General features: G+C 44.5%; 1 protein-coding gene across 1 annotated transcript; it reads left to right on the forward strand.

Moving 5' to 3' along the window:
* Positions 1–4,056: 4,056 nt before the first annotated feature.
* On the forward strand, positions 4,057–20,572 carry IL12B (interleukin 12B). Its single transcript, XM_047091735.1, has 8 exons — positions 4,057–5,047; positions 9,563–9,650; positions 13,048–13,323; positions 13,809–13,926; positions 15,399–15,616; positions 17,263–17,420; positions 18,788–18,919; positions 19,442–20,572. Exons 2-7 carry the CDS (start codon positions 9,563–9,565, stop codon positions 18,917–18,919), a joined length of 990 nt encoding a protein of 329 aa, XP_046947691.1. The 5' UTR covers positions 4,057–5,047; the 3' UTR covers positions 19,442–20,572.
* The last annotated feature ends 5,764 nt before the right edge of the window (positions 20,573–26,336 follow it).

Raw genomic sequence — 26,336 nt, forward strand, 5'->3', positions numbered from 1 at the left:
AGGTATGCTGTTTCAAACGGGCACATGCACCTCAATATTTACAGCAGCACTATCAATAATAGCCAAAGTATGGAAAGGGCCCAAATGTCTATCGACAGATGAATGGGTAAAGAAGATGTGGTATATATATATATACAATGGAACATTACTCGGCAATCAAAAAGAATGAAATCTTGCCATTTGCAACTACGTGGATGGAACTAGAGAGTATTATGCTAAGTGAAATTAGTCAGTCAGAGACAGACAAATATCATATGACTTCATTCATATGAGGACTTTAAGATACAAAACAGATGAACATAAGGGAAGGGAAGCAAAAATAATATGAAAACAGGGAGGGGGACAAAACAGAATAGACTCTTAAATATGGAGAACAAACAAAGCGTTACTGAAGGGGGTGTGGGAGGGGGGATGGGCTAAATGGGTAAGGGGCACTAAGGAATCTACTCCTGAAGTCATTGTTGCACTATATGCTAACTTGAATGTACATTTTAAAAATAAATTTAAAAAAATAATAATAAAGATGAAAAAAAGGCACACATCCCCCATGCAAGTGGGAGCTACTTCCCATGCCCCTAAACTAGAAGTGTCCCCTCAAAGCAGCTAATCATTTGAGGGAATAACACTTGGTCTTGTGTGAAATTAATTGTCATATTTCTTTACTTCACTGACAGCCCTAACCACTTATATTTGACTCTCAGTCACCTACCTGGTTCCCACCCAGTTGGAGTATCCATTCCTCTGGGATCTTGATCCTCTCCACAGCTCAGGGCAAAACAGACTAGTATAAAACCTGACTTTCATTGTGAGCCCATTCTCTTTCTCAATGATCAGTTTATAGGTGACCAGGAAGATGAGGAGAAGAATACGAGGACTTCCAGGACAAATTCTTTGCTCCTAAGAGAGACACACAAGGAAAAAACAGTCCTTTATTATCCTAGATGCTGTCCTGTGTGGATGAATACCTAGAACCAGAGAGCTATTTTGGGAGGCTGAGAGAAGCTAGCTGGAGATTAAAGCTCAAAGCGCCCTAACTGATCCAGAGAGAATATTCTAGGTGACCTCCAGCAAGATACAAGTAACCACTAGACACAAAACAGACTATTGTGAGAAAACAGCAATTTACAGAAGAATATGTATAGTATGACCCTATTTATATAGCCAGATAGATATAAATGCATAGAAAAAAGTCAGGAGTAGACTCTGGAGGAATATTCATGAAAATGTTGGCAATGGTGACCTCTAACCACCATGTGAATCAGGGCTTCAACTTTTTATTCTGCATGTATTTGTAGTGTTTGAAGTTTTTACAGTAGCATGCCTGCATGTATTGCTTGTGTAATTTTTTTAGCATTTTAATTTTAAGGAGTATGCAAGGCTTCCCCTTTATTTGAAATTTGTATTAGAAAGCTCAGAGCATTCATCTTTTAAAAAAAAGTTTTGGGGCGCCTGGGTGGCGCAGTCGGTTAAGCGTCCGACTTCAGCCAGGTCACGATCTCGTGGTCTGTGAGTTCGAGCCCCGCGTCGGGCTCTGGGCTGATGGCTCAGAGCCTGGAGCCTGTTTCCGATTCTGTGTCTCCCTCTCTCTCTGCCCCTCCCCCGTTCATGCTCTGTCTCTCTCTGTCCCAAAAATAAATCAAAAATGTTGAAAAAAAATTAAAAAAAAAAAAAAGTTTTGGGGCGCCTGGGTGGCTCAGTCAGTTGAACTTCTGACTTCGGTTCAGGTCATGATCTCATGGTTCATGGGTTCGAGCCCCGCATCAGGCCCTGTGCTGACAACTCAGAGCCTAGAGCCTGCTTCAGATTCTGTGTCTCCCTTTTTCTCTGCCCCTCCCCTGCTCATGATCTGTCTCTCTCTCTCTCTCAAAAATAAATAAACATAAACAAAAATTAAAAAAAAAACTTTTGTGGTCAGAAAACTCTTCAAGTTATTTTCAGTTTCTAGGGGGATCCTCTCCTTCTCACAGCTCAGCCTGCCTGCTGTTTGCCTGCAGACCTTACTTTTCCACAGGAAGAATCTGAGGGAGATCACAGGCTGTGGTTCAGTTTACTTGGGGCAGAGTCTGGACTGTGATGTGGGGCAAGGTGATAAACATCTTCTATGAAATCAGGATGATGGGCATTTGGCTGACATTACCAGAGTGCCGTCCGGCCTTGTGAGTGCCCAGAGATAAGGAAGGCAAAAGATGTTATCTCTGGACAGTGGCGCACTGGGGTTATTCAGAGTGTCTCAAAGTGCAGGCCAAGATCCCCACAGCAGAGTCACCTGCAAGCTCATTAAAATGCAGATTCCTGAGCCCCACCTCAGATCTACTGATTAACAATCTCTGAAGGTAGCGCCTGAGAACCTGAATTCTTTATTATCTGCAGATAAAGTGTGAGAAGTACTTTCTTCATAGGCAAACTGGACTTGTCAAAATAGTCGGGCCTGTGGCAGAGATGGGGCAAGTGCAGGTTCTTCCTTCTCATCCTGGTTATCTGGATGCTCAGGGCCAAATGAGTGGCTAGCTGCAGCCACAGGGTTTCATGGCATGAGGGCTATTAGGAGCTCTATCTCAGGCTCCTCCCATTAATTCTGTCACTCATCTTCTAGCTTCAATGTCCCCTAGCAAGCTACCAAAAGTCTTCCTGGGACAGGCAGGATAGATAGATAGATAGATAGATAGATGATAGATAGATAGATATAGATAGATCAGCCACTTATTAAGCATTTAGCCAGGATGCTGTGCTAAGTGCATTGCATCTCACCTCATTTAATCTCACAACATACCTAAGATCGGGTACTATTATTAACCCCATTTTACAGATGTGAGAACTGAGGCTTAGAGAAGTTAAGTAATGTGCACAGCAGGTGCCGGAATTCAGGTCTACTTGTCCTTGGTGCAGGTGGTCCCACACACCTTTCACACAGGACTGGTCCTGGGGCTGCAATCTGAGCCGGGGCAGGGGTGGGGGGGAGCAAGGCTTACCTTGAACCTGCTTTTGCAAAACTAGCACGCTATTTTTACTTAGATTTTATATTCAAATCAGTTTTTTTTCTAATTCTGAGGCTGCTTTTATGAACACATTGGTAAAATGGTTTTGTCTTACTTGTCTTATTTTATGTAAGTATGTACTTAAGGAAGGCCACAGAAGGGCTCCCCTGTGATGATGCAGCCACTGTAAACAAGCTGGTGAAACGATTTCTGCCAACTTTATATTAAGTTTTCTGTTAAGTAATCTTTGATGACTTGTTGGGAGTAGTAAACACATTTTTACAGAAAGAAACCCCCCGATTGGTACATATTTTAATGTATGTATGTGTGTGTGAGTGTACAGGTGCCTCATATAACAACAAAAATCAAACTGTGGAAAGGTCCCTTCCGCATCACCGTCCAGCTATATTGGTCAGAGATGCCCATGGTAACAAGCAGGAGAGCTCACGCGTGAGTACACACACACACACACACACACACACACACACACACACGGTATACAACCCAATACAATGCAACTTACTTTGTTCATATCTACATATGACTTGGATACAGGACGTTTTGCTTTGTTGTTTAACTTGAGAAGAACTTCTGTTTCCCTTGAAGCCTAGAGGGCAGAGGAGGTGGGAGAAGGCACTCGAGCTCGAGGTACTGTCTCCGCCCAAGCCAGAGCACCAGGTCGGATAAACAGTGGGACTGCCAGCTCAGCAGCCCCCGCCCTCCCCGGATGGGTCAAACGGAGGGAGGAAGTGTGCGGTTGGGAAGCTCCGCTGCTCTTGCCCGGTTTCCAGTTTTCCCCGCGCAGAAACTGCAAGGAAAGTTAGTATGGGAAGCTGCGTCCACCTGAAACCCTGCCGGGGCCCAGGAACTTCCCAGGCGGCGGGGACTGGGGACCGTGCTCCGAAATGGAGACCTCGCGGGTGAGAGCGAACTCTCGGGTCGCCGGCGCGGGACTGGCACGGCCTCGCAGCAGCGCCCTCTCTCGGCGGCCCTGGGTACGGCCTGTATCTATCGGCGTGATCTGTGGGCTTGTACTTGGTGTTGGTGTTCCAGCTAGTGTTTCTGTTGCTGCTCTTGTGCAGAATGGTTGTGGGTGTCTAACACCGTGTTCACCTTTCACTCCTCTTAACAATGTTAAATTCCTCTAGGAATGTCTAGCTAATTCTGCTAATTCTGTGCATCGGTATAGAGCTCCTAGGGCTCTATGGTTTTGTGTGCATAGAAGTGTGAGGTTATAGTCCGGTGTGTGCCTGGAGTGTGGCATAGGTTGTCTATATCCCTGACTGTGGATATTTCACTTTCTGTCCCCACCTGTCTGTGAGCAGTTACCTATGAGCATGAGCTGTATCCCCTCCATATTTGAGTCTTACTAGTAATACACATTTTTACCATCTTCCCATGGCTGTGCCTGTATAAATGTACAGGCGTGTGTGTGGTGCATGAAGCCACAATGGGTAGTAATGGGATGTTTCTGAAATCCAGATGTTGAAGGAATAATGTGGAAGAGGGGAACCTCAAATATACTAAGTCTTTTGCCCTTCATCTCATTCTCATTGACTTCAGAAGAACCATACAGTTTGCTTTTGGACCCTCTGGCTTACAATTGCTTGATTCTGACCTGAACCTGGCCTCCTGTGTGAACTCTCCTTGGCCTTCCTTCTCCTGTCTGTGGAGGCTGCCTGCTGCAGGCAGGCTTTAAGCCCATTGACCCTGATGTCAACAGAAAGAAGTGAGCATCCCATCTCCTTCCTTTTTCCCCACCCAAAAGTCACTTCCTCTTAGTTCATTACCTGGGATTTTGATGCTTGTGTTCCCTCAGCATTATTGATACACATGGGGAAAAAAAAAAAAAGGAACTTCTTGAAATTCCCCCAGAAGGTTTTGAGAGTTGTTTTCAGTGTTGCAACTTGAACAAGTCAGTTTCTAGTTTAAGTTTCCATCAGAAAGCTTGGTAGGAGTAGGGTATATAAGCCCCAGTAGCAACAACAGCAGCAACAGCAGCAGCAGCAGCAGCAGAAGAAGAAGAGACAAGTTTCAGACCCAGAAAACTCTGCAGCCTGCCCAGAAGCAAGGTAAGCACTTCCTTGGCCCCTTCTAGCTTTCCACAGGCCCGCAGGCTGTCCGGGGTAGCACCATTTGAGTGGTACCCCTACCCCTGGCAAGCTACCAGGAGTGTGTGGATTCCTAGAGGCATTCCTGGTGACTTACCTGCCGGGACACTAGTGGAAAGTCAGTATTTTGGGGACTGATGTATCAGGTCTTAATTTTAAAATGAATGCACATTTGATAGAAGGGCTTGTTTTGTCTTGTCTGAGAGTAGTGTGTACATAAAAGAATGTTCCTCAATTTTAATGCCCACCAGTTAAATTGTATCGAGTGGTGCCTCTGTTAGGACTGTAAACTTTTTTAAAGCTGTTCGTTCATTAAGCCATAATGAATTCAATAAACAATTGAATTCATACTTACACCTCATAATTGAAAGTTGCAGAGGGGCGCCTGGGTGGCGCAGTCGGTTAAGCGTCCGACTTCAGCCAGGTCACGATCTCGCGGCCCGTGAGTTCGAGCCCCGCGTCGGGCTCTGGGCTGATGGCTCAGAGCCTGGAGCCTGTTTCCGATTCTGTGTCTCCCTCTCTCTCTGCCCCTCACCCGTTCATGCTCTGTCTCTCTCTGTCCCAAAAATAAATAAACGTTGAAAAAAAATTAAAAAAAAAAAAGAAAGTTGCAGAGCAAACTTTGTGTTGGGCTTAATAGATAGTTGGAACAGTCAAGCAGACTGGATTCTGGGTTATCCAGATTTTTTTGGATTAACTTCGAAGCTACTTTAAAAATGAAAAGCAGCCGCATTGTTTAAAAGTATTTGCCAAAGGGTTTTAAAATCTGTGAGGAGGGAAACAAAAGATTATACTCTATTAGTGTCTTATGGTTGCCCAGGTAAATCGTGTGCAACAGTTTTTCGGGTTAAAAAAAATAACGATCAGGTTAAAATATCATTTTAACCAAGAGATTACCAAACCCCCGCTGATGGCCCACTTCCGTCAGATAAGAAACTTCAAGATATTGGAAAGAATTTGGACAACCTCTTGGGGTTCTTTTTACTGGGATCTGAAAACTGATGATTTCTGTACATTTATTCATTTTCCTCTAATAATTCATAAGATCCCTCGAGGCCAGAGTGTTTATGCTAGACTCTGGAGGTACAGTGTGGAGTCAGAAAGACATGATCCCTGCCCTCAGAGAGCTCAGTGTGGCAGAGAAGACAAACATAGAGAACTATATTACCACAATCACAGGAAAAAGTGCTATGAGTGTGATTCAGGGAGAACAAACAGCCAGGAGTCCTCACTTCCTTGGGGCACCCTGCTGGATACCTTCATGAATTATTTCATTAACTCCTCACCACAGTAGGATGCCCATTTTACAGGTTGAATGTGAGACTTAAATAAGTCAAGTGACTTTCCTAGAGTCACACAACTAATAAGTGGCAGGGCTGGGATGCCAATGCAGGTCTGCCTGGCTCTAGAATTGGGGGTGTTACCCATGCTTTGTGTGATTTTGTCTTTTTATTTTTAAATAATAATTCTTTTTATTTTTTATTTTTTTAATGTTTATTTTTGAGAGAGAGAGAGAGCACGACAGAACGCTAGCAGCAGAGGGGCAGAGAGAGAGACACACAGAGTCTCAAGCAGGCTCCAGGCTCTGAGCTGTCAGCACAGAGCCTGACGTGGGCTCGAACTCACAAACCATGAGATCATGACCTAAGCCAAAGTCAGACGCTTAACTGACTGAGCCACCCAGGCACCCAATAATAATTCTTTCTAAATTAAAAAGTAATAAAATAAAGCTTGCAAACGAGATGCCCACCCAAGTGTCCTGGGCATGCCCATGTTGGCACCAGCTTTAGGGAGCATAACCATACCACAGGACCTGGGGTCCCTGTGTTCCTTACACAAAGATTTCAAGAATTTAGAAAACCTACAAAATTACATGGAAAAAAATGTTTAATCCTCAAGACTCTCAAATGTAACATGCCAAGGAAATGTGGGCTGTGGAATATAGCTCTCTGATATCAGCTGATCTGGAGAACAACAGGGCAAATATATGCTGCCCCCTTTTTGGATTTCCCTGGGTTGGATTAAGAGAGTGACCCACCACCACTTCCCCCCCACCCCATCCAGCCAGTGTTCCATGGTTTAAAATGTAGGTGATACTAAAATGCAAGTTGTTTCTTAGAATCATCACCAAGGCTCCCTTGATCGTGAAGTGCAGTTCACCTGAAATTCTCAAGCACATCTAAGGCCCCAAGAGGAAGTGCCAGGCATATAGCCAAAGGGAAAATCCCAGCATTAAGATAGTGCAAAAGAATCACCAGGAGATGCCAGGAATCTCTGTTATTTCCCTGCCCAGAGTGCCGGCATCTGGGCTTTACAGGCCTATGTAATTACAATACCTCTAGGGCATTTCCCTACAACCAGCAGGAAGGTTTTGTCCGCTGTTGTATACAAAACAGACATATCGCATTTTTCCTTTATCTCTTCACCTAAGTACAAGCTAACATGTTATTGGTTGCCTTCTATAATATGATATGTCATCTCATTGCATTCTGTCAACAACCCTCTGAAATGGGTATAATGTCCATTTTATAGACGAGGAGACTGAGGCTCAGAGATAATTTGGGCAACATCACACAACTGTAAGTGGAGGAAGCAGAATTCAAGCCCGTCTGCTGGACTCCAAGCCTGTGAATGTACTAACTGATACCCTGTGGCAACTAGTACATTGTTACAGTCATAACTTGGACATGATTAATGGGCATGTCTGTGAAAGCTCCATGCTGCAGTGACAAAGTGCTGACAGTACAGGAAGGCCTGACTTCTAGTCCCATATCTGCCACTCTCAACCTTTGTAATCTGATTGAATAAAGCACATGGCAAGGTTCTCCTAGGATTAGCAGCAATTCTAACAAAGCCGTGATTTGTCAATATTCAGTCACCCCAGCCAAAAGATGTTCATTTTTAAGGTATCTGGCTGAAAATTTTTTAATGTTTTATTTATTTTTGAGAGAGAGAGAGAGAGAGCACAAGCAGGGGAAGGGCAGAGAGAGGGAGACACAGAATCTGAAGCAGGCTCCAGGCTCTGAGCTGTCAGCACAGAGCCTGATAAAAGGCTGGAACCCATGAACCATGAAATCATGACCTGAGCCGAAGTCGGACGCTTAACCGACTGAGCCACCCAGGTGCCCCCTGACCAAAAATTTTGGGTCTTATTATTTGTATGATTTATTCAGTGGTTTCTGAAAACATGTTCCTGCAGAACATTGGTGTTCTCTGAGATGGATGGAGGTGTTTCAGAATGAAATTCAATAATCACCATCTCTACCTAATTCAGAAGTAGGGTACAATCTTCACGTCCTGAAGATTTGCATAAACCCTGGGTCCCAATCTAGATTGAGTTTTACTCTAAGATGGTAGCTGATATTTAGCACAAAATTATACATTTCACTTTTCAGAGTGGATATATCAATATTTCATGGCCTTCTTCCAAAGAACTTCTTGGTTTTCAGAGCTGTGGACGCTAAACATGGGTTAACCCAGTAGTTCTCAAAGTGTGATCCCTGGACCAGCAACATCAGCTTCACCAGGAAACTTTTAAGAAATGCAGATTCTGAGGTCCCTCTCCTCCTTCCATCCCCCTTCACCCCTACCTGCTGAATCAGACACTCTGTAGGTGGAACTCAGCCATCTGTGTTTTAGCAAGGCTTCCAGGTTACTCTGATGTGTGCTCAAGTTTGAGAATCACTTGTTTCGTTATGTGAGAGGAAGTAACCTTTGAGTTTGGAGCAGTTTGAATCTAAACGAGGAGAGAAACTAAACCTGGCTGCCAGGTGGCTGCCATAACTTGGATCATAAATATTTGTTGAATGAAAGTATTTGCTCCTAGAAGACAGGACCCAGGCCCAAAATCCTTTTTTTTTTTCTCTCCTAACCACTCTATCTCTATGCCCTTTACATAGTAAGTACATAGTAAGTAAATAACGGTTGAATGTTGATCCAGACAAGTCATGTTCCTTCTCTGCACCTTAGATTTCTCAGCTTAAAAATGAGAAGATTCTGGGACGCCTGGGTGGCTCAGTTGGTTGGGCGGCCGACTTCAGCTCAGGTCACGATCTCGTGGTCTGTGGGTTCGAGCCCCACGTTGGGCTCTGTGCTGGCAGCTCAGAGCCTCCAATTCTGTATCTCCCCCTCTCTCTGCCCCTCCGCTGCTTCCTCTCTGTCTCTGTCTCTCTCTCACTCAAATAATAAATATTTAAAAAAAAAAAAAGAGTATTCTATCAGATGGCTGGCCTCAGTTCTCCTTCAGCTCCAGATAGTCTGTGGTTCTCTCTTTGGAGATGTTCTTACTCAGAGACTGGCACAGGGTTCCTGCAATTCGCGTGGTATGAATCTGATGAGACAAATCAAGATTAAAACCAAGGTACATTGAATGAATATGGTTTCCAAAATGACTGAGTAACTGCTGACATTGTCTCTTCTCTTTTCCCTCCTCTTCTCTCTCTTTCTCCTTCTTCTCTGTTTCTCCACCTCCTGCAGATGCATCCTCAGCAGCTGGTCATCGCCTGGTTTTCCCTGGTTTTGCTGGCACCTCCCCTCATGGCCATATGGGAACTGGAGAAAAATGGTAACCAGCCTCTCCTTCTCTGGGGAGGCCCTGAATTCCAAGCCAGGACTGTCAGGCAGGCGGTGTGGGGACCTCAGACTAGAAGGGGAAACCAAGCCTTGGGGCCTCCTAGTGAGTGCCATCCCTGGGAATGTGTGGGGCCGTCTGTCCTTCCTTCACCTTTGAGGGTGTCTGTGTTGTTTGGCCTTCACATTAAATGCCACAGTAGGAGCTTTATGTGGACTCTGATGGGAAAAGATATATGGATTTTGCCAGTATTACTAAAAACTGGCTGTACCGTTCAATTAAAATTCCAAAGTGAAGGATTTGAAAAGTATAAGAACTCTGTTCTCTCATCCCCGCTCCATCACACAATATCACCCCCTCTGCTGGCACCAAGAGTACTAACCTCTGACTATGCACTTGACTAGACTCACATTGACTTGGGCTCAAAGGCTGATTCTGCCACTTATCAGGTAGGTGACCTTGAGCTGGGTCACCTCCAAGCCTGAGTTTCCTCGACTGTGACCTGGAGATCACAAAGAGTTGCCTACTATGCAGATGATTAAATGTGTCAGTGAATTCAGGGGACAGCACAACAGATGTCCAGTGACAGTCAATGTTAGCTGCTATTGTTTTGGTTGTTTAAAGTGATGGCACTGATGATTCAAAAGAACCTGTTTATAATCCCGATGACCAATAAAAATTACTAGAATAATAGAATAGGTGTTAGTGAAATTCACTATATCCTTTTATTATCTCACACAAAGTAATGTATTAACTGATTGTTAGTTGTTCCTGAAAGACCTCAAATGTTTCTCGTTTAATTCTCACAACATCCATATAAAATAGGGACTGTCTGTACCCCATTTTAGAGATGTTGAAAATAGAGGCTACAGAGATTAAGCAACTTCCCCAATTTCACATACTTGGTAAGGATAGTACAGGGACTTGATTCCAATTCTGTCTCACTTCAAAGGCTGTGCATTTAAGTATTTGAAGAAGGTCTTACAAGAAGGACATAGAGCAATGGTTTCCTATGTGCTTGGAGAACAGGAGGAAATAGGCGTAAGTTACAAGTGAAGACATTTCCGCTGGTGACCAGAAATAATCTTTCGATAGTCAGGAAAGTACCACACTGGAAAATGGGTACCCGAAAGGAATGTGGGACTATTCTTCTATTCTTAATCTTTTCGGGAAGACAAGAATTCAGTCATCTCCTCTCCGCCTGAGGAGGGTTTGAGTTTTAGACCCTGCCTTGAGGAAAGGCAAAAGCCTGAGCTAGATGATTATGTCAGATTCCTATCAATCCTCGTATAGTTAGTGAGCTCAGGAAACTTGGCCCTCGCATAGTAAACCCTTAAGTTACTTCTAATTTGGTAAACCACAGAAATTCCAGGAAGTCCATGTGAGAAACAGAGGGCATAGGACTTTGGAGACCAGATGAGATGATAAAGCCAGGCACAAGGTTCCAGATGCTCTTCATCAGGCTCCCCTTTGTGGTTGTTTTCCCCTGTTCTTGGGTAAGGGCCTTCTAGGCCTTCTGAGTTTTAGCTGTGACAGCAAAATAGCCTTGCTGTGGTTCAATTTCCAGCAGAACAAAGAAAAACTAGAGAAAGCCAAAGGTGAGACACGGTTTTATTTCAACATAGGTAATCATTTCCAAAGAGTTGGGTCCCAAATACTTTTTACCTCTTATTTTGTTACCGATTCAGTAGTTAAAAATCCCTCGGATCTAAAGTGAGAACTTTATATCCCACAATGCTTTACATTTGGACGCCAACCATAAAAGTCACCATTTATAGAGCATTTAAGGGCACTACGTTAAGCTGTTGTATGAATTGGCTTATATAATCCATGTCTCAACCTGCTGAAGCAAGCACTAATATTTTGCTCATTTTAAAAACGATGACACCCAAGCTTAGAGTAATTGAATGTCTCGCCTGAGGCCACAGGCAAGTATAAGATACAGAGCTGAATCTAAACTCAGACCTATGTGACTCCAAAATCCAGGCTCTTCACCTGTGTGGCTCTCCAATTAGAGAGGGCATCAAAATCATATGGAGAGCATAACAGACCACCAGGCCCATCCCAAAATGGCTGGTTTGGTAACTCTGAATTTGGATATCTATCAGTTTCCTCGGTGCTGCTGCTGATAATGGTGGCTGAATGATCAGGTTTGGGGAACCAGTGCATTGAATGATTCTAGTTAATGAATAAGTGATGCATGAGTGAATGAATGAAGCTGTGATGTGGCACACTCATTGAAATACTCTACTAAGCCATTCCTCAGGTGCGAGTTTGGATACTCGTATTTGAGATCCAGTGCAAAGTCAACGAGATAGAAGGCCTGAGCTACAGCTCTTGTGTTTCTAACTTGATGTAACCTTGCTTGGCCTGTTGGTTTCGGTATGAAATGGGAAGACCAGGATCTACTGAACTGCTTCATAAGGGTGTAAAATTGTTTTTAAAAGTGGAATGAAAATCTCTGTTGGTGAGTTTTGCACAGTAGGGACTAAATCCTTAAATGCCCTTGGAAAATTGTAGGACAGTTTCTCTGTGCAGTCATCTGACCCTTTGGTCTCTGAATAACAATAACAAACACTGAGTTTACTGTGGTAGGCACAGTGCTAAGTGCTTTATATGTTTGTTTTTTATTTAATCCTCATAGCCAAACCTACGACATAGATGTTATTATTGTCATTTCACTGTTGAGGAAACTGAGGCTCATGGTGATTAAGTACCTCATTCCAAATCCCTTAGCCAATGCGTGGGGACAGGATTTCAGTGCTGGTCAGTCTTTCTTGACATTTCTGTGCCCTGCCTTATTCCCTATGAAACCAAAGTTGTGCTGGAAGGTTCTTATCTCCACCAGGTCTTTGGTAAAGAGTTTTGTGCTCTTTGCATTTTTGGTATATCAAGGCCTTCCCCATCTGCCAGCTAATCAGAAGTTAATTATTGAAGACAGCCCGTCAGTTAATGAGTGGATGGCAGCTGTAAAACTCTTTGCTTGTCTTAGGGCGCCTGGGTGGCTCAGTTGGTTAAGGGTCCGACTCATGATTTCAGCTCAGGTCATGATCTCACAGTTGGTGAGTTCGAGCCCCGCGTTGGGCTCTGCACTGGCAGGCTTGGGATTCAATCTCTGTCTCTCTCTGTCTCTCTCTGCCCCTCCCCCATTCATTCTCTCTCTCTCTCTCTCTCAAAATAAATAAAAATTAAACAAACAAACTACTCTTTGTTGTCTCTTCACGACCTGGAGCCCAAGTAGGGCCCAGTGACCTGAGATCATCTCAGCAAGTATTTGCTGTTACAAGCAAGGCTGTGCTTTTCTGCAGTGCAAATGCACAGGTGGTTCATAAAACCCAGTCCCAAGTTCACGTTGTTCACAGTCCTGTTCTCCACTCCCTGTGCTCTCCAGTTTATGTTGTAGAGTTGGACTGGCACCCTGATGCCCCCGGAGAAATGGTGGTCCTCACCTGCAATACTCCTGAAGAAGATGACATCACCTGGACCTCTGACCAGAGCAGTGAAGTCCTAGGCTCTGGTAAAACTCTGACCATCCAAGTCAAAGAATTTGCAGATGCTGGCCAGTATACCTGTCATAAAGGAGGCAAGGTTCTGAGCCATTCGTTCCTCCTGATACACAAAAAGGAAGATGGAATTTGGTCCACTGATATCTTAAGGGAACAGAAAGGTAATCCCATTCCCTCAGATGGTGTTTTCTCTTTTGCCCCATAAAAAATTAAAAAAAAAATTTAATGTAAATCCCTTGCTGAAACCACCCAGCACCTGTTTTTCTTTGCTTTCTTAGACACTTTGAGTAATCAACCATCCAAATCTCATGTTCAGAGATTTTTGTGGTGAATCTGGTTGGTTTTCCTGAAGTTCTTTTTAAATGGTTAATGGAAATTAACCAATGTGTATAGTTCATAACTCAGCTCTGGGATGGCAGCCTTGCCAAATTTAATCCCTTCCTCTGATATATCAGGCGCAAAGTATACTCTGTAGAATCAGCATCCTACTGACACATTCCCGGTCCTCGCTGAACTGCCTGTCAGGGAAGCAGCATCATTTTCCAAGGAAATAAATGGAAGATCTTCACTCTTGTACCACTTGGTGGCCTGTGGTTCATCACAAGAAAACTTCTAAATATTGAATTTTTGTTCTTTTCAAATCCAGAATCCAAAAATAAGATCTTTCTAAAATGTGAGGCAAAGAATTATTCTGGACGTTTCACCTGCTGGTGGCTGACAGCAATCAGTACCGATTTGAAATTCACTGTCAAAAGCAGCAGAGGGTAAGTGAAACCACTCTGATCTCTTAGCATTTTGTGACAGCTATTTCATTAAGAAAATAAGGGCAACCTAGCAATGGCCTATCAGTTAATGATAAGTGAGAAAACACAGTCAAACCTGTATTTTTTTCAACACCCCCTCTTGCCTAAATTGGGAAAAGAACATGGAGATTTAAGCTAATCACCTGAACAAATGTGTAGGTTAGAACAGGACATTATTGGGGCCTGAGAATAGCCTCTGCTGTGTTTGAACCCACTCATCCAGATTGCCTGGCAATGCTTCATTAAGGCTCACGGCACCATGGGGAGGCATAAAAGGGGAAATCGAAGCTACAAATGACTTGCCAAAATTGCACCCTGAGATGAAAAGAGAAACAAAAGCTCTCAGACACAGATCTTGAAAGCCCTGAAGCCGACTCCAAAACTCTGAGGCCTCCAGAAAATTTCTCAGGGCCATTTCAACTCCTTTTCCCTCTGCTGACGTCACTAATCTGAAGTTCGTTGTTTGTCCAATACACTTGGACTTCCCCTAAGAAACCAGTTTCCATGGATACCGAACCTATGTTAGCCGGTCTGTGTGACTTCCCTCACTCACCATCTAGGTTCCTGAACAAGGCAGGGTAACAGAGCAAACCCCAGGTGATTAACTGAGCAAATTAACCTCTGGAGTCTTCCTTTTCCATCTTTAAGATGAAAATCCATACTAAAAGGATGCTTATACAAGGGCACAGAGACATGGAAGCCAGTGTTCATTGTAATGTTTTTGGTAATCAGCAGGGGAAAAGCTAAATAAAGCGTGGTACATTATCCCCCAGCTTAACGTGCATTCATCAGAATGGATAACCCAATCTGTGTGGTCTGTCATGGAGCGCTCTCCATATGTTCCGAGGGGGAAGAGATGGTTACAAACCATATATATATATATGTATAGTAGGATCCTATTTAATGGAAAATAAAAGCATTGTCTGTGTATATAGACAAAATACGTGTGAATGCATATATACATGTGGATATATGATTGGTCTGAATATTCATAGACTAAGGTCTGGAGGGACACAACAAGCTATGAATAGTATTTCTATTTGGGGAGTGAGATTAGGGTTGAAAGAGGCACACACGTTTCATTTATACACATTTTTATCTTTTTAATTTTTTATCATTAGCATGTGTTGATTGTGTAATTAGAATGAGAAAAACGAATTTAAAATTCTAATAAGGAGATTTAACCCAGGGCTCTGGATCTAGAAATTTCTGGATTCATTGAGGCCAGAGGCATGTAAATGCAGAGCTGTCTCTAAATATTTGTACCACCTCTTGAAGCAAAGCTTGTTCTCATGGGGAGGGCAGATTCTTACCCCCTTAGGAGAAATCAAACCAGTTGGAGAAATTGTGTCCTCAAACAGCTGCCTGGCTCCAGCCCCTAGAAACTCACCCACAATTGTGTGACACAGGGTAATGTCTGTCTTTGACTTCAGCTCCTCTGACCCCCAAGGGGTGACTTGTGGAGCAGCGACACTCTCAGCAGAGAAGGTCAGAGTGGACAACAGGGATTATAAGAAGTACACAGTGGAGTGTCAGGAGGGCAGTGCCTGCCCGGCTGCCGAGGAGAGCCTACCCATTGAAGTCGTGGTGGATGCTATTCACAAGCTCAAGTACGAAAACTACACCAGCAGCTTCTTCATCAGGGACATCAGTGAGTTTGCTTGATTATACGTACTTACTAAGGATAAATGCCATTTGTCACATGTGCACAATGCCCCATACACTGAGGTAAGGGGTTTACATGTATTATCTCTTTTATTCTAACCCCCCCCACCAAAGTGTACAATGTAGATACTATTGTCTGCATTTTAAGGAAGAGAAAATTGAGTCTTACACAGGTTAAATAAGTTGCCCCAGATCTCACAGATAACAATTCAGACCCAGTCCCGCCCCACTAGAAAAAAGTAGGCTCTTGGGGCACCTGGGTGGCTCAGTCAGTTAAGCAACCGACTATTGATTTCGGCTCAGGTCATGATCTCACAGATAATGAGTTCGAGCCCTGCATCTGGCTCCCTGCTGACAGTGTGGAGCCTGCTTGGGATTCTCTCTCTCCTTTTTCTCTCCTCTCTCTCTCTCCTCTCTCCTCTCTCTCTCTCTCTCTCACACACACACACACACACAAAATAAATATACATAAAAAAAGGAAAGAATAAGTAGACTCTTGGCTATACTTGTATTCTGCTATTCTGCTGTCCAGGAAGCTTCCACAGGGAACCTAGGAGGAGCCCCTCAAGCATACCATACCATACCAGGCTTCCATACTAATTGTGGTTATTCCCAACCAATCTTTCTCCAGCATTGGAAAAGAGTCTTCTTTATTGGAATATAAGACCCTCCGAAATGGACATCGATTTTTTTAAATTTGCAGATGGAGATTTTGCCATTTGTCATTTCCTTTGCCATTTATCCACTGAATTTTCATCACGAAGTAAAATGTATAAAACCACAGAACTTGCTCTAGCATTTGTGGAGAGACTGCCCTTGGCAGGTAGGGAAAGGTTTGCATTTACATAGGATGGCCAGGGAAGGTCTCTTGGAGGTGACATTTAGCTGAGTTCTAAAGGAAAAAAGAAAAATGTCAGTTATGTTAATAATAGAAGAATATTTGAAAGGCATCTACCAGGAACCATGGTCTTTGGGATTTGGACATCCCATAGAATGTCTCCTCTGCCCTTGTCTAGACAAGGGTCTAGAGTCTTCCATGATACTCGCTACTGTATCCTCTGTGCACAGTCTAGTTAGTGACTGGCACGTGACGGGTGCTCAGTCATTATTTATTGAATGAATGAATGAGCATAGAGACCATTTGATAACTGCTGCAAGACGAGTCAGTGCCAGCGACCATGAAAAGACAACAGAAAGAGCACTAAGTGGAAGTTCTCTCATCTCATCCCCAGCAAGGGGCTCCACTCAGCTCCAAGTTCAGTGCAAAGAGGCATATTGACCACAGAGAGGGTGGTCCTTCACCACGTAGCCCAGATATGAGTCTTGTCTCTACAAAATTTCTTCTGAGCACTATGCAGAGGTGGTTCCACTGCTATGGCTCATCTGATTGTGCAGTGGTGAGGATTCTGAGCCTCTCTAGGGGTCAGCCACAGAGGCTGTGGCCGCCTTCCACAGGCACCAGCAGCAGGGGTGCCTCATGTCTGCCAACAGGTGCCCAGAGAAGTGAAGTAACTACCTATGGACTCACAACTGGTCAAAGGTGAAAGTCGGTTCAGAAGCCAAACACCATACACCATTCACCAAAAAGCCCCATTAGGAAAATAAAGGGTGTTTCTTTGGATTCTTCCACAGTCAAACCGGACCCGCCCAAGAACCTGCAACTGAAGCCATTAAAAAATTCTCGGCATGTGGAAGTGAGCTGGGAATACCCTGACACCTGGAGCACCCCACATTCCTACTTCTCCTTAACATTTGGTGTACAGGTCCAGGGCAAGAACAACAAAGAAAAGGTAAGATGTGATCCAGGCTCCGTGTATTCAGTTTTATGCATATCCAGGGGATGAGGATACCAGTAACTAACATTTATCTAGCACTTTCTAAGTGCCTGAGACTGCGCTGAGGGTTTCACATGCATATCTCACTGAATCCTTAAGGTAACCCTGCAAAGCCAGGCAGTATTATCACCACTTCACTCGTGGAGTCATGGAAGCTCAGAGAGGTTAAATGACTTGCTCAAAGTTACTCAGCTAGGAAAGAGGAAGGATCAGAACCACGGAATTCAGTCTAAGGGACGCAAATGGCCTGCACCGAACCATGCTACTATTGCCTCCAGTATGGTTCGTCATTAATTCTTGCACTCAGAATTGATCCCCATATAGGAAATCTGGGCTCCAGGTGCCTAAAGTTATTGCTTGAATTTAGCAAGTGTAATGAATGATAGAACATTCATGCTATGTCTCACCCAAAATGGATAATTCCCAGCTGTTCCACAGATGGTGAAATTATCTTATTGAACAGAATGTTAGTGTTCACACAGGCTATGACAATGGCTTTCAAACTTCTTGCCTTGGCATCATAATTCCCAGGTCCAAGATGCACTTTTATAAAGCCCAACACTGCTTCGACCCTGGTTTTAGAAATCACTGGATAAAGGCCTTATTCAGGATAGTATTTAGCATTTAGAAGGAATTCAGTCATTTAGTCACTCCCTGAGCATTATGTTTTGTAGGAGGGAAGGGCTATTCTGGGTGATTTTTACCTAAATATTATTTAAAAACTTCATATGTATCTTCCCTACATAAGATTTATATCGTTAATAGATAATATCTACTGAATGCTTTCTACCCGATGAAAGACTTCACTAAGAGTTTTACATGATGATTACCTTTAACTTTTACACGTCTTGAGGTAGGAATGATTATTATCCCTCTTTTATAAATGACGAAACTCAGACACAGAGCCTAAAGCATTTTCCTGTGATTACACAAATAAAAGTAAACAATGCCTGGATTTCAGCACGTTTTCTGATAAAAGGATCAGGATATACTATTTAGGAATACCCAGGGGGCAGCTATAGCAAATCTGCCCTAGTCCCACCATCGCCCAGTACAGACTGAGTGTGCATTGGGCCTTCAGGCAAGGTAGCTGTGCTAGAAAGATGTGAGCTGGACGGAACCATTCCTCCCTCTGGACTGAGGTAGAAAATGTGTTTAGAGCTTCTATCAGTAGGTGGCGCAAGTTCTATACAACTCCACTGTTTATTGCAACTGTGGAGCCCTTAAACCCAGGTGTACTTGTTTTGAGAGACCAAGCGTTGCAAAAATAGGCCCAGCCCATCTTGTGACTGCATTGGCAAAGACATCCCTCTCCTTTGCAGAAAGACAGACTCTCCGTGGACAAGACCTCAGCCAAGGTCGTGTGTCACAAGGATGCCAAGATCCGCGTGCAAGCCAGAGACCGCTACTATAGCTCATCCTGGAGCAACTGGGCATCCGTGTCCTGCAGTTAGGTGAGCAGGTCCACAAAGCCCAGCCCGTACCTGAACACTCAGTGGACCCAGGTGCAGGGCTTTGGTGGGGGGCAGTGCAGGAGAAGAAAGGGGAGACAGGGTGCCCAGCACATAGTCACTAGAGTCAGAAACATACATTTGTTCATTAACAGATATTTATTTGATGCCCATACTGTTCCAGGCACTGTGCTGGGTACAGAGATACTGCAGTAAAGAAAACATACATAGGTCCTGTTGCTCTAAGGGTCAGAGCAAAAATGGCTTGCAAGCTGTTTTCAGGACTTAGAACCTTCTCCTAGGCACCCTGGGGGCTTGCAAGCTCTTTTCAGGACTTAGAACCTTCTCCTAGGCACCCTGGGGGGACACAGAAAGCAGCCATATCCTAGACCACATACGGGGAAGGCTGGGCCCTTCTAACATGGATTCCGTAAAACCCCATTGCCCCAATAATATGTTGTGCGAAATAAGAAGGGTTTGCTGCCACATTTCTAATTCACATAGACTGTTGGTATTCTTTTTCAGGTTCCAATCCCAGGATGAAACCTTGGAGGAAAAGTGGAAGATATTATGCAGAAGTTTTTAAAGAGACAATGGAATAGGCCCCAAAATTTATTTTCTACCTAATTTGCTTTTTGCAAAGGATCATCATAATGTTTTTGTAGTAGTTTTACATTGAAATGCCAAATGCCCACTGAAGCAACTAGCTACTTTATTTATAGATTTTCTAGCTAGCAGGTTGCCACTGACCTTAATGCTATTTAAATATTTAAGTAATTTATGTATTTATTAATTTATTGTTATTGAACACTTCTGTGTCAAGATGTATTGTATGTTTCATACTCTCAGGACCTGATCTGTAAGGAATAGGCCCTATTATGCAAAATGTGAATTTATGTGTTATTTATACTGACAACTTTTCAAACAAGACTACAAGTGCATCAGTTTTATGACAACCAGTGAGAACACAGTGTTCTGATGCCAGCACCAATAATATGTTTGTGATGGATGGGAACACAGAAACAGTTAAACAGAAGCACAGAGACATGAATCCATTTGAAAAGGTTCTGGTGACCGAGATGTTAGTTCCCGTGTCCGTGAAGATTTCCTTGAGGTGGTGTTGCTGAAGCAATTCAGGACCACCTGCACTCCTAAGCAAGTTCAGTTGTTTTATTTTTGTTGTTGGTGGTGGGTTTTTTGGGGGGGGAGGCGGTTGGATGCCTGAATTTAGAAAGGACTGAAAAAATAACTGAAATTGAAATTCAGCTTCAGCTACCCTGGCAGTCCCCACCTCCATTTATCTGTAAGACATCAGAGAGTGACCCAGAGACATTGTAAGTGTCTGGAAAGTAAAAAGGTCTTAGGATCCAAGAGGGAGAACAAGTATAGTATGGCCAAGCAAACAAAATTGTCAAAATTGCCAGCTGCTTTTTAATAGCCATGCAAGAAAACACAGAGTTGCAAAGAAAACAATCAAGAATTGCTTACTCATCAGCATGAGTGAACCTGACTGGTGGATATGACCGGACAGTGCCAATCACTAAGGTGCTACTTTTAAGTAATGAATGTGCTTTCTGTAAAGTGATTTCATTTGTTTTCTGTTTACTTATTTCTGACAGTGAACTAATAAAAATATAATTCTTCTTTGCAATAATATTTTGGGCTTTCTCAGCTGACTCAAGTATCCTGTTCCCGCATTTACCAGGATTGCATTACTTTTCCCCTGCCATTTAAGAATTGCCCTTCTTTGAAGCGATTTCACTTCCAGTTTTGCAGAGTTGCCCTTTCCCTTTATAGGACTCCCAAAGTCAGTGTCTTGCTGAGCTCAGGGAATGTCCCTGCGGTCTGACCACGGGGAACTCTACAAGGGCACTGAACTGCATTATGCCCTCTTCAGGGGTTGGATGTTCTTGCTTCTTTCGCCTTCTATCCTGGAATCAACTCTACTTGCTCCCAAACTGTCATGAAATAAAGCACCAACCTGGTAGAGTCATGAGCATCCCAACCCATAGGTCCAGACCTGGTGTTTGCAGAGGATTTGTCACATGTCTGGATGTGTGCTAAAACCTTGGGTTGAGGAGATCCAGACAACCTTGGGTTGCCTTCCCCAAACAGTGCCCATTCCTGGCAGAGCTTAGAAGCACTAAATGCTAAAATGTTCAGTATATATGGTGCCCTGGGGTAAGAACAAAGGAGAAGAATCAGTGTAACCTAGAGTCACCCAGGAAGGCTCAATAGAGAAGGGGAAGTCAAAGAAAGGGCAGAGCCTACCAGTTTCTCTTTGGTGCCTCCCATGGAAAGAGCAAGTGGTGGGATCAGAGAGAAGGAGTACAGTCTCTACTACCTTCAATAGCCAAATGTACATATCTGGGCTTCCTTGCAATGGCAAGGTAATTATAATAGGGATGCTTTAAGTGTCCTTATTTTAAGTGTCTCCTGGAGCACTTATTCTACTCTGCTTCTGACCTGGAGGAATAGTGGAAAGATTCTGTCATTCTCAGCCAACATTTGAAACCTATCATCTTGAATTACGAGCCCATACTGGATAGCACGTGGTTGGTTAATAACTATTTGTCCTCCTACAGGGTCTTTCATCTAGAGATACCAAAACACTTAATGGGCATTTAATGAACAACACTAACCAAGAAAAAATAATTAATCATACTTATAAGTACAGACACCAGGAGACCTTTCCCAAAACTTCCGGCCAGCCTGGGGCAGAGCTCAGATGTTCCCTCTCCCAGCATGCCCAGTGCTTTCCTGACATGACCTCTTAGCATCCAATTAAGTTGAATTTCAATGAAGAGTTTTTATCTTGGAAGGACATTCTCCAGGACAATCCTTTTTTATGGGGAATCTAGCCACTACAAACATATCAAATGTTCTACCTAAAGAGCTCAGGACCGGGAACCAGGAGACTGGGCCCTGGGCCTGGTCAGCCCTGCTACATGAACATGTGACCTTCAGCAGAACACTGGACACAACCTGCTGCTTGTCCCATCAGTAATCACTCTCAACTTCTTTCCCTCCCAGTGACCTTCCTGAGCTCTAAGATTGGGAAGCTAAGAGCCCCAAAGATTGGGACACTTTTCTAGTCACCCTGGCTGCCCAGCAAAGCCATGAGACCTTGTTCCAGCTCATGAGATATGAGAAAATTCTGCCTGTGTTCTCCTGAGAAAAGAGAACCATAGCCAATCACTCTTGCCCTCCTTCCTCTCTTGAGCAGATGACATTTAAGAAGTTTCAGAGAATGGGGCACCTGGGTGGCTCAGTTAGTTGAGCATCTGACTTTGGCTCGGATCATGATCTCATGGCTCGTGAGTTCAGGCCCACGTCGGGCTCTGTGCTGACAGCTCAGAGCCTGGAGCCTGCTTCAGATTCTGTCTCGTCTCTCTGTCCCTCCGCCACTCGCGCTCTGTGTGAGTGTAAATCACTCTCTCTCTCAAATGTAAATCAACATTTAAAAAAAAAAATTTTTTTAAAGAAGTCTCAGAAAAAACCCTGCAACCAGAATGGAAGCCACCATGATGGGACTGTAAAGCTACATAGACTTTGGGACTCAAGCAAAATCAAAAAGCTGAACCAACCCCTCTAACCACTTACCCCAGACTTCTGGTATTAGAAAGATAGACCCATATGTGTGTGTATTTTTTAACCGTGGTAAAATACACATAAGATAAAATGTACCATTATAACCATCTTTGGGTGTCCAATTCACTGGCATCAACTACTGGGAGGAAATGGGTCAGAACACCAGGTCTGCCCCTCACAGCTGGCGTGCCCCTAGGGACACCCTGGAGCCACATCCAATGATGCCAAGTGGGGTCCTGGTGATGCCCTGTCTGCCTGAAGAGAGATAACCAGGGTCAGGAAGCTTGTTCCAAGGGCAGCTGGAGCCTGAGCAGGACGAACCGGGGGTGGGGGGCAGGGAGGGGTTGGCAAGCAGCTTCCATGGGAGAGACACCTCTGCTGTTCCTTCATTCACTCAACAGTTACTGCTCTGTCCCTGGCACCATCGTCAACTTTCTGGATACAAGGCTAAACAAGACCTTGCTCTCTCACTGTTTCCAGTCTCCAAAGGATGAAATGCTTGAAATTCTAAGCACCGAAGGTCACCTCTTGAGGGTTAAGAGCTCTATAAAATGAGATGATCAGTTTAATGGGGTTAGCACAGTGCCTGGCCCACAGTAAGCACTCAATAAATGGTAGCTATTTCTACCCAATAGCTCTGTGATCTTGGGCAAGTTACTTCACTTTTCTCATCTGTAGAATGGGATAATAAGAGTACCCATTTCACAGAGTGGTTGTTAGGATTAATGGAATAACACTTAGAAAGTGCTTATAAAAATACCAGATCCATAATAAGTACTCAATAAAAGCTGATTGTTAATATTCTTATTATATTACCTATACCTTAAAAAAAGAATAATTCGGGGGCTCCTGGGTGGCGCAGTCGGTTAAGCGTCCGACTTCAGCCAGGTCACGATCTCGCGGTCCGTGAGTTCGAGCCCCGCGTCAGGCTCTGGGCTGATGGCTCAGAGCCTGGAGCCTGTTTCCGATTCTGTGTCTCCCTCTCTCTCTGCCCCTCCCCCGTTCATGCTCTGTCTCTCTCTGTCCCAAAAATAAATAAACGTTGAAAAAAAAAAAAAAGAAGAATTCGGGCCCCTATGTCTTTGTGGGCGTAGGGAAATGGAGAGATTGTTGTTAGGAGGTCGTGATGTTTCTTAGAAGTGGGTCAGGATGAAGGATGCATTAATGAGCCAATGAAGAGATCAGTCAAGCTCCTCAGGGCAGAAACCCTTTCCTATAAATACAATTGTAAGAACATCCCCATCTGGGGGGTACCAAGATGCACCGAACCCAATCCTGCCTCTAGGGATTGGACAGTCTGAAAGGGGCAAACATGGGGAATACATATATTAAAATATAGCCAGGCTGGGTTAAGGGTATGTGCACCCTAAATATTTCTTTTTACAAAGGTTTTCAGCTCCGGGGAAGATCCTTTTCATTCCCTTTAACCTTCCTGGATGCAATAATTTGGCATAAACCTGCCAATTCACCTTACCCATAAATCCGATTTTAATCATCTCTTTCCTTTTCATTTCAGTATGGCCCCTCTTCTAACACAGCATTTGCGAGCAGACTGTATTTGGACAAGACTTTCTCCAGAGGGCCATATTATAACCAAGGAAATGAATTCCCTTTCTCAGGCTCATAAAATGCAAAAATAAAATCAGCATTCTAGCTGAGGGCAGAGGAAACCAGGCGCGCATACTGAACACCCTCCTCCTGCAGGAAGCGCGCTTGGCGGAGCGGATTTGCATTTACCTTCACGCAGGCCTGGGTTCCGAGGCGCGGGGCGTCCTGGCAGCCGGCCTCCGCGGTCGTGCGCAGCCCCTCCTCCTAGTGCAGGCCAGTGTGTGACCCGCTTCAGGGCTCTGCAGATGCTCGCTAATCTCCCCTGCCTCCTTTGGAAAGGAACACAAACCGCCTCTCCCCTGCCCATCGCCCCAGGTGACCAGGGGTCTTCCCTGGCTCTTTGCAAAAGGACCATTGCTAACCCCAGCATGGGGGGTTCTAGAGAGCTGAGTGTTGTGTCAGTGACCCTGGGGGGTCACTTTGGAGGAGAGGGAAAGTTAGGGGACAAATCATAGTGTCCAGTGGGCTTCTTCCTTCCCACACCATCATCCAACACGCACACACCAAACCCTGGTGGAGTGGGGGCCCCGGTGCCTGGGAGGATCCGGGGCACAGAGTGTGTGTGCACCTGGCTCTGAAGCAAGAAGGCCTGGGTTCAAATCCCTGCTCCCCACTTACCAGCTTTGTGCCCTGGGGCAATTCCTTAATCTCTCTGTGCCTCAGTTTCCTTGCCTCTAAAACAAGTACGCTGGCTGTGCCATCACCTCCTGGGGATGTTGTGAGAATTTAAGGAAACCAGTTCCACAGCACCCAGCACCTAGCAAGTATACCTCCAAGGCCAGTTGCAGTTTCTGTTTTCATAAAGTCAAGCCCAAAAGGGGAAGCAGTCCTAATTCCTCCTCTTCTTCCCTCCCCATGTAGATGAGGGCCGGTTTGGGACATGTACATAAGCTTTCAGTCCTGACTCAGAAATCTGTGTCCTCCCACCCACCAGCCCTCTCCTGCCAGCACACAGCAGTGACATCTCCCCCGGATCACAGCATACAGAGCGGTACTCCATGCCAGCAACTACTGCATGGGTCTCTGCTCTGCCTTACAAAACATTCTCTAGCCATGGTTGACCCCTTTCTCTGAAATCCCTCTGTTTGCACTTTTGGGTGCCTTAGAGGCTAACCAGACCAATGGTCTCCCAACTTGTTTGAGCCAGAATCCCTTTGCTCAAGTGGAATTCCTAAATGAAGTCCCACCATACACAGGCACCTGGGAGGATGGTGGCCAAAGGGACTTTAGTTTTATCAGCAATGCTCTAATTCTTTACAAGAAGAATGCATTATCATATTTCCTGCATGATTAAAAATTAATTCTTTACAAAATCCTGTATGTAAAGCAGACAAAAGCAGAACTGCTCTGCCTGAAGCCTCCCACCCACTCAGCCCAGCCACCCTCCCTACTCACCCCTATAGCCCTGGGGCCCCACCTCGACACCCCCAAATTCTTCAGAGCCCAGTTTGAAAACCTCTCATTTTATAAGATGAGGAAATTGAAGGCCAGAGAAGTTTGGTGCCTTGCCCAAACACCCAGAGCCTGATTCTTGCCAAGGCTCAAACTTGAACCTGAGTCTCCTGACTCCCGTTTTGGCTGTTCCTGACATGTTAAGTAATAATTCCCAGAAGATTGCTACTAAACTGACCAGCCTATCCCTAGTGAGCAGTAGCACCTGAAAACCTAGGGGTTCCCATAAACACTTGCATACTAATTAGCTTCTTAAAATAGTTGCCCAGCTCCTTGGAATGTGGTGTCTGAAACCTTAACGCATCCTCTGCTTTACTCCAGGGAGAGTAGAAAAGAACCGGCAAGGACACGCACCCTACAAGACAAAGGAAGTCATAATTTGGGCTGCCACAGCACTGCCACCAGCCCTAAAGCACCTTGATGCAAATAAGAAAAAGGTATCTCTTCTTCTGGGCAGACACAGCCCCATACCAGGATACGTGACTTACTGAGTGGGGAGCAGGCTAGATTTCTGCTCCCTCTTGACCCCTCAACCAGGGACCCTTGTGCAGGACACAACCTGCCCAAACACACATGGCAACGATGGTCATGGTGAGAGTGGTAGGTGCTTGGAATAAAGGAAGTTGAAGGGGAGGGAAGGCTTTCATTCATTCATTCATTCATTCATTCAGCAAATAATGACTCGGTGTTTACTGTGCCAGGCCCACAAGTGCAGAGAAGAATACATGAGCAAGGTGGGCAGGTATAGTGCCTCCAAGATCTTACAGCC

This window comes from Lynx rufus, unplaced genomic scaffold, assembly GCF_022079265.1.
Source record: "Lynx rufus isolate CCGP_SWC_20201006 ecotype Redwood Valley unplaced genomic scaffold, mLynRuf1.p SCAF_1, whole genome shotgun sequence".
Lineage (NCBI taxonomy): Eukaryota > Metazoa > Chordata > Mammalia > Carnivora > Felidae > Lynx > Lynx rufus.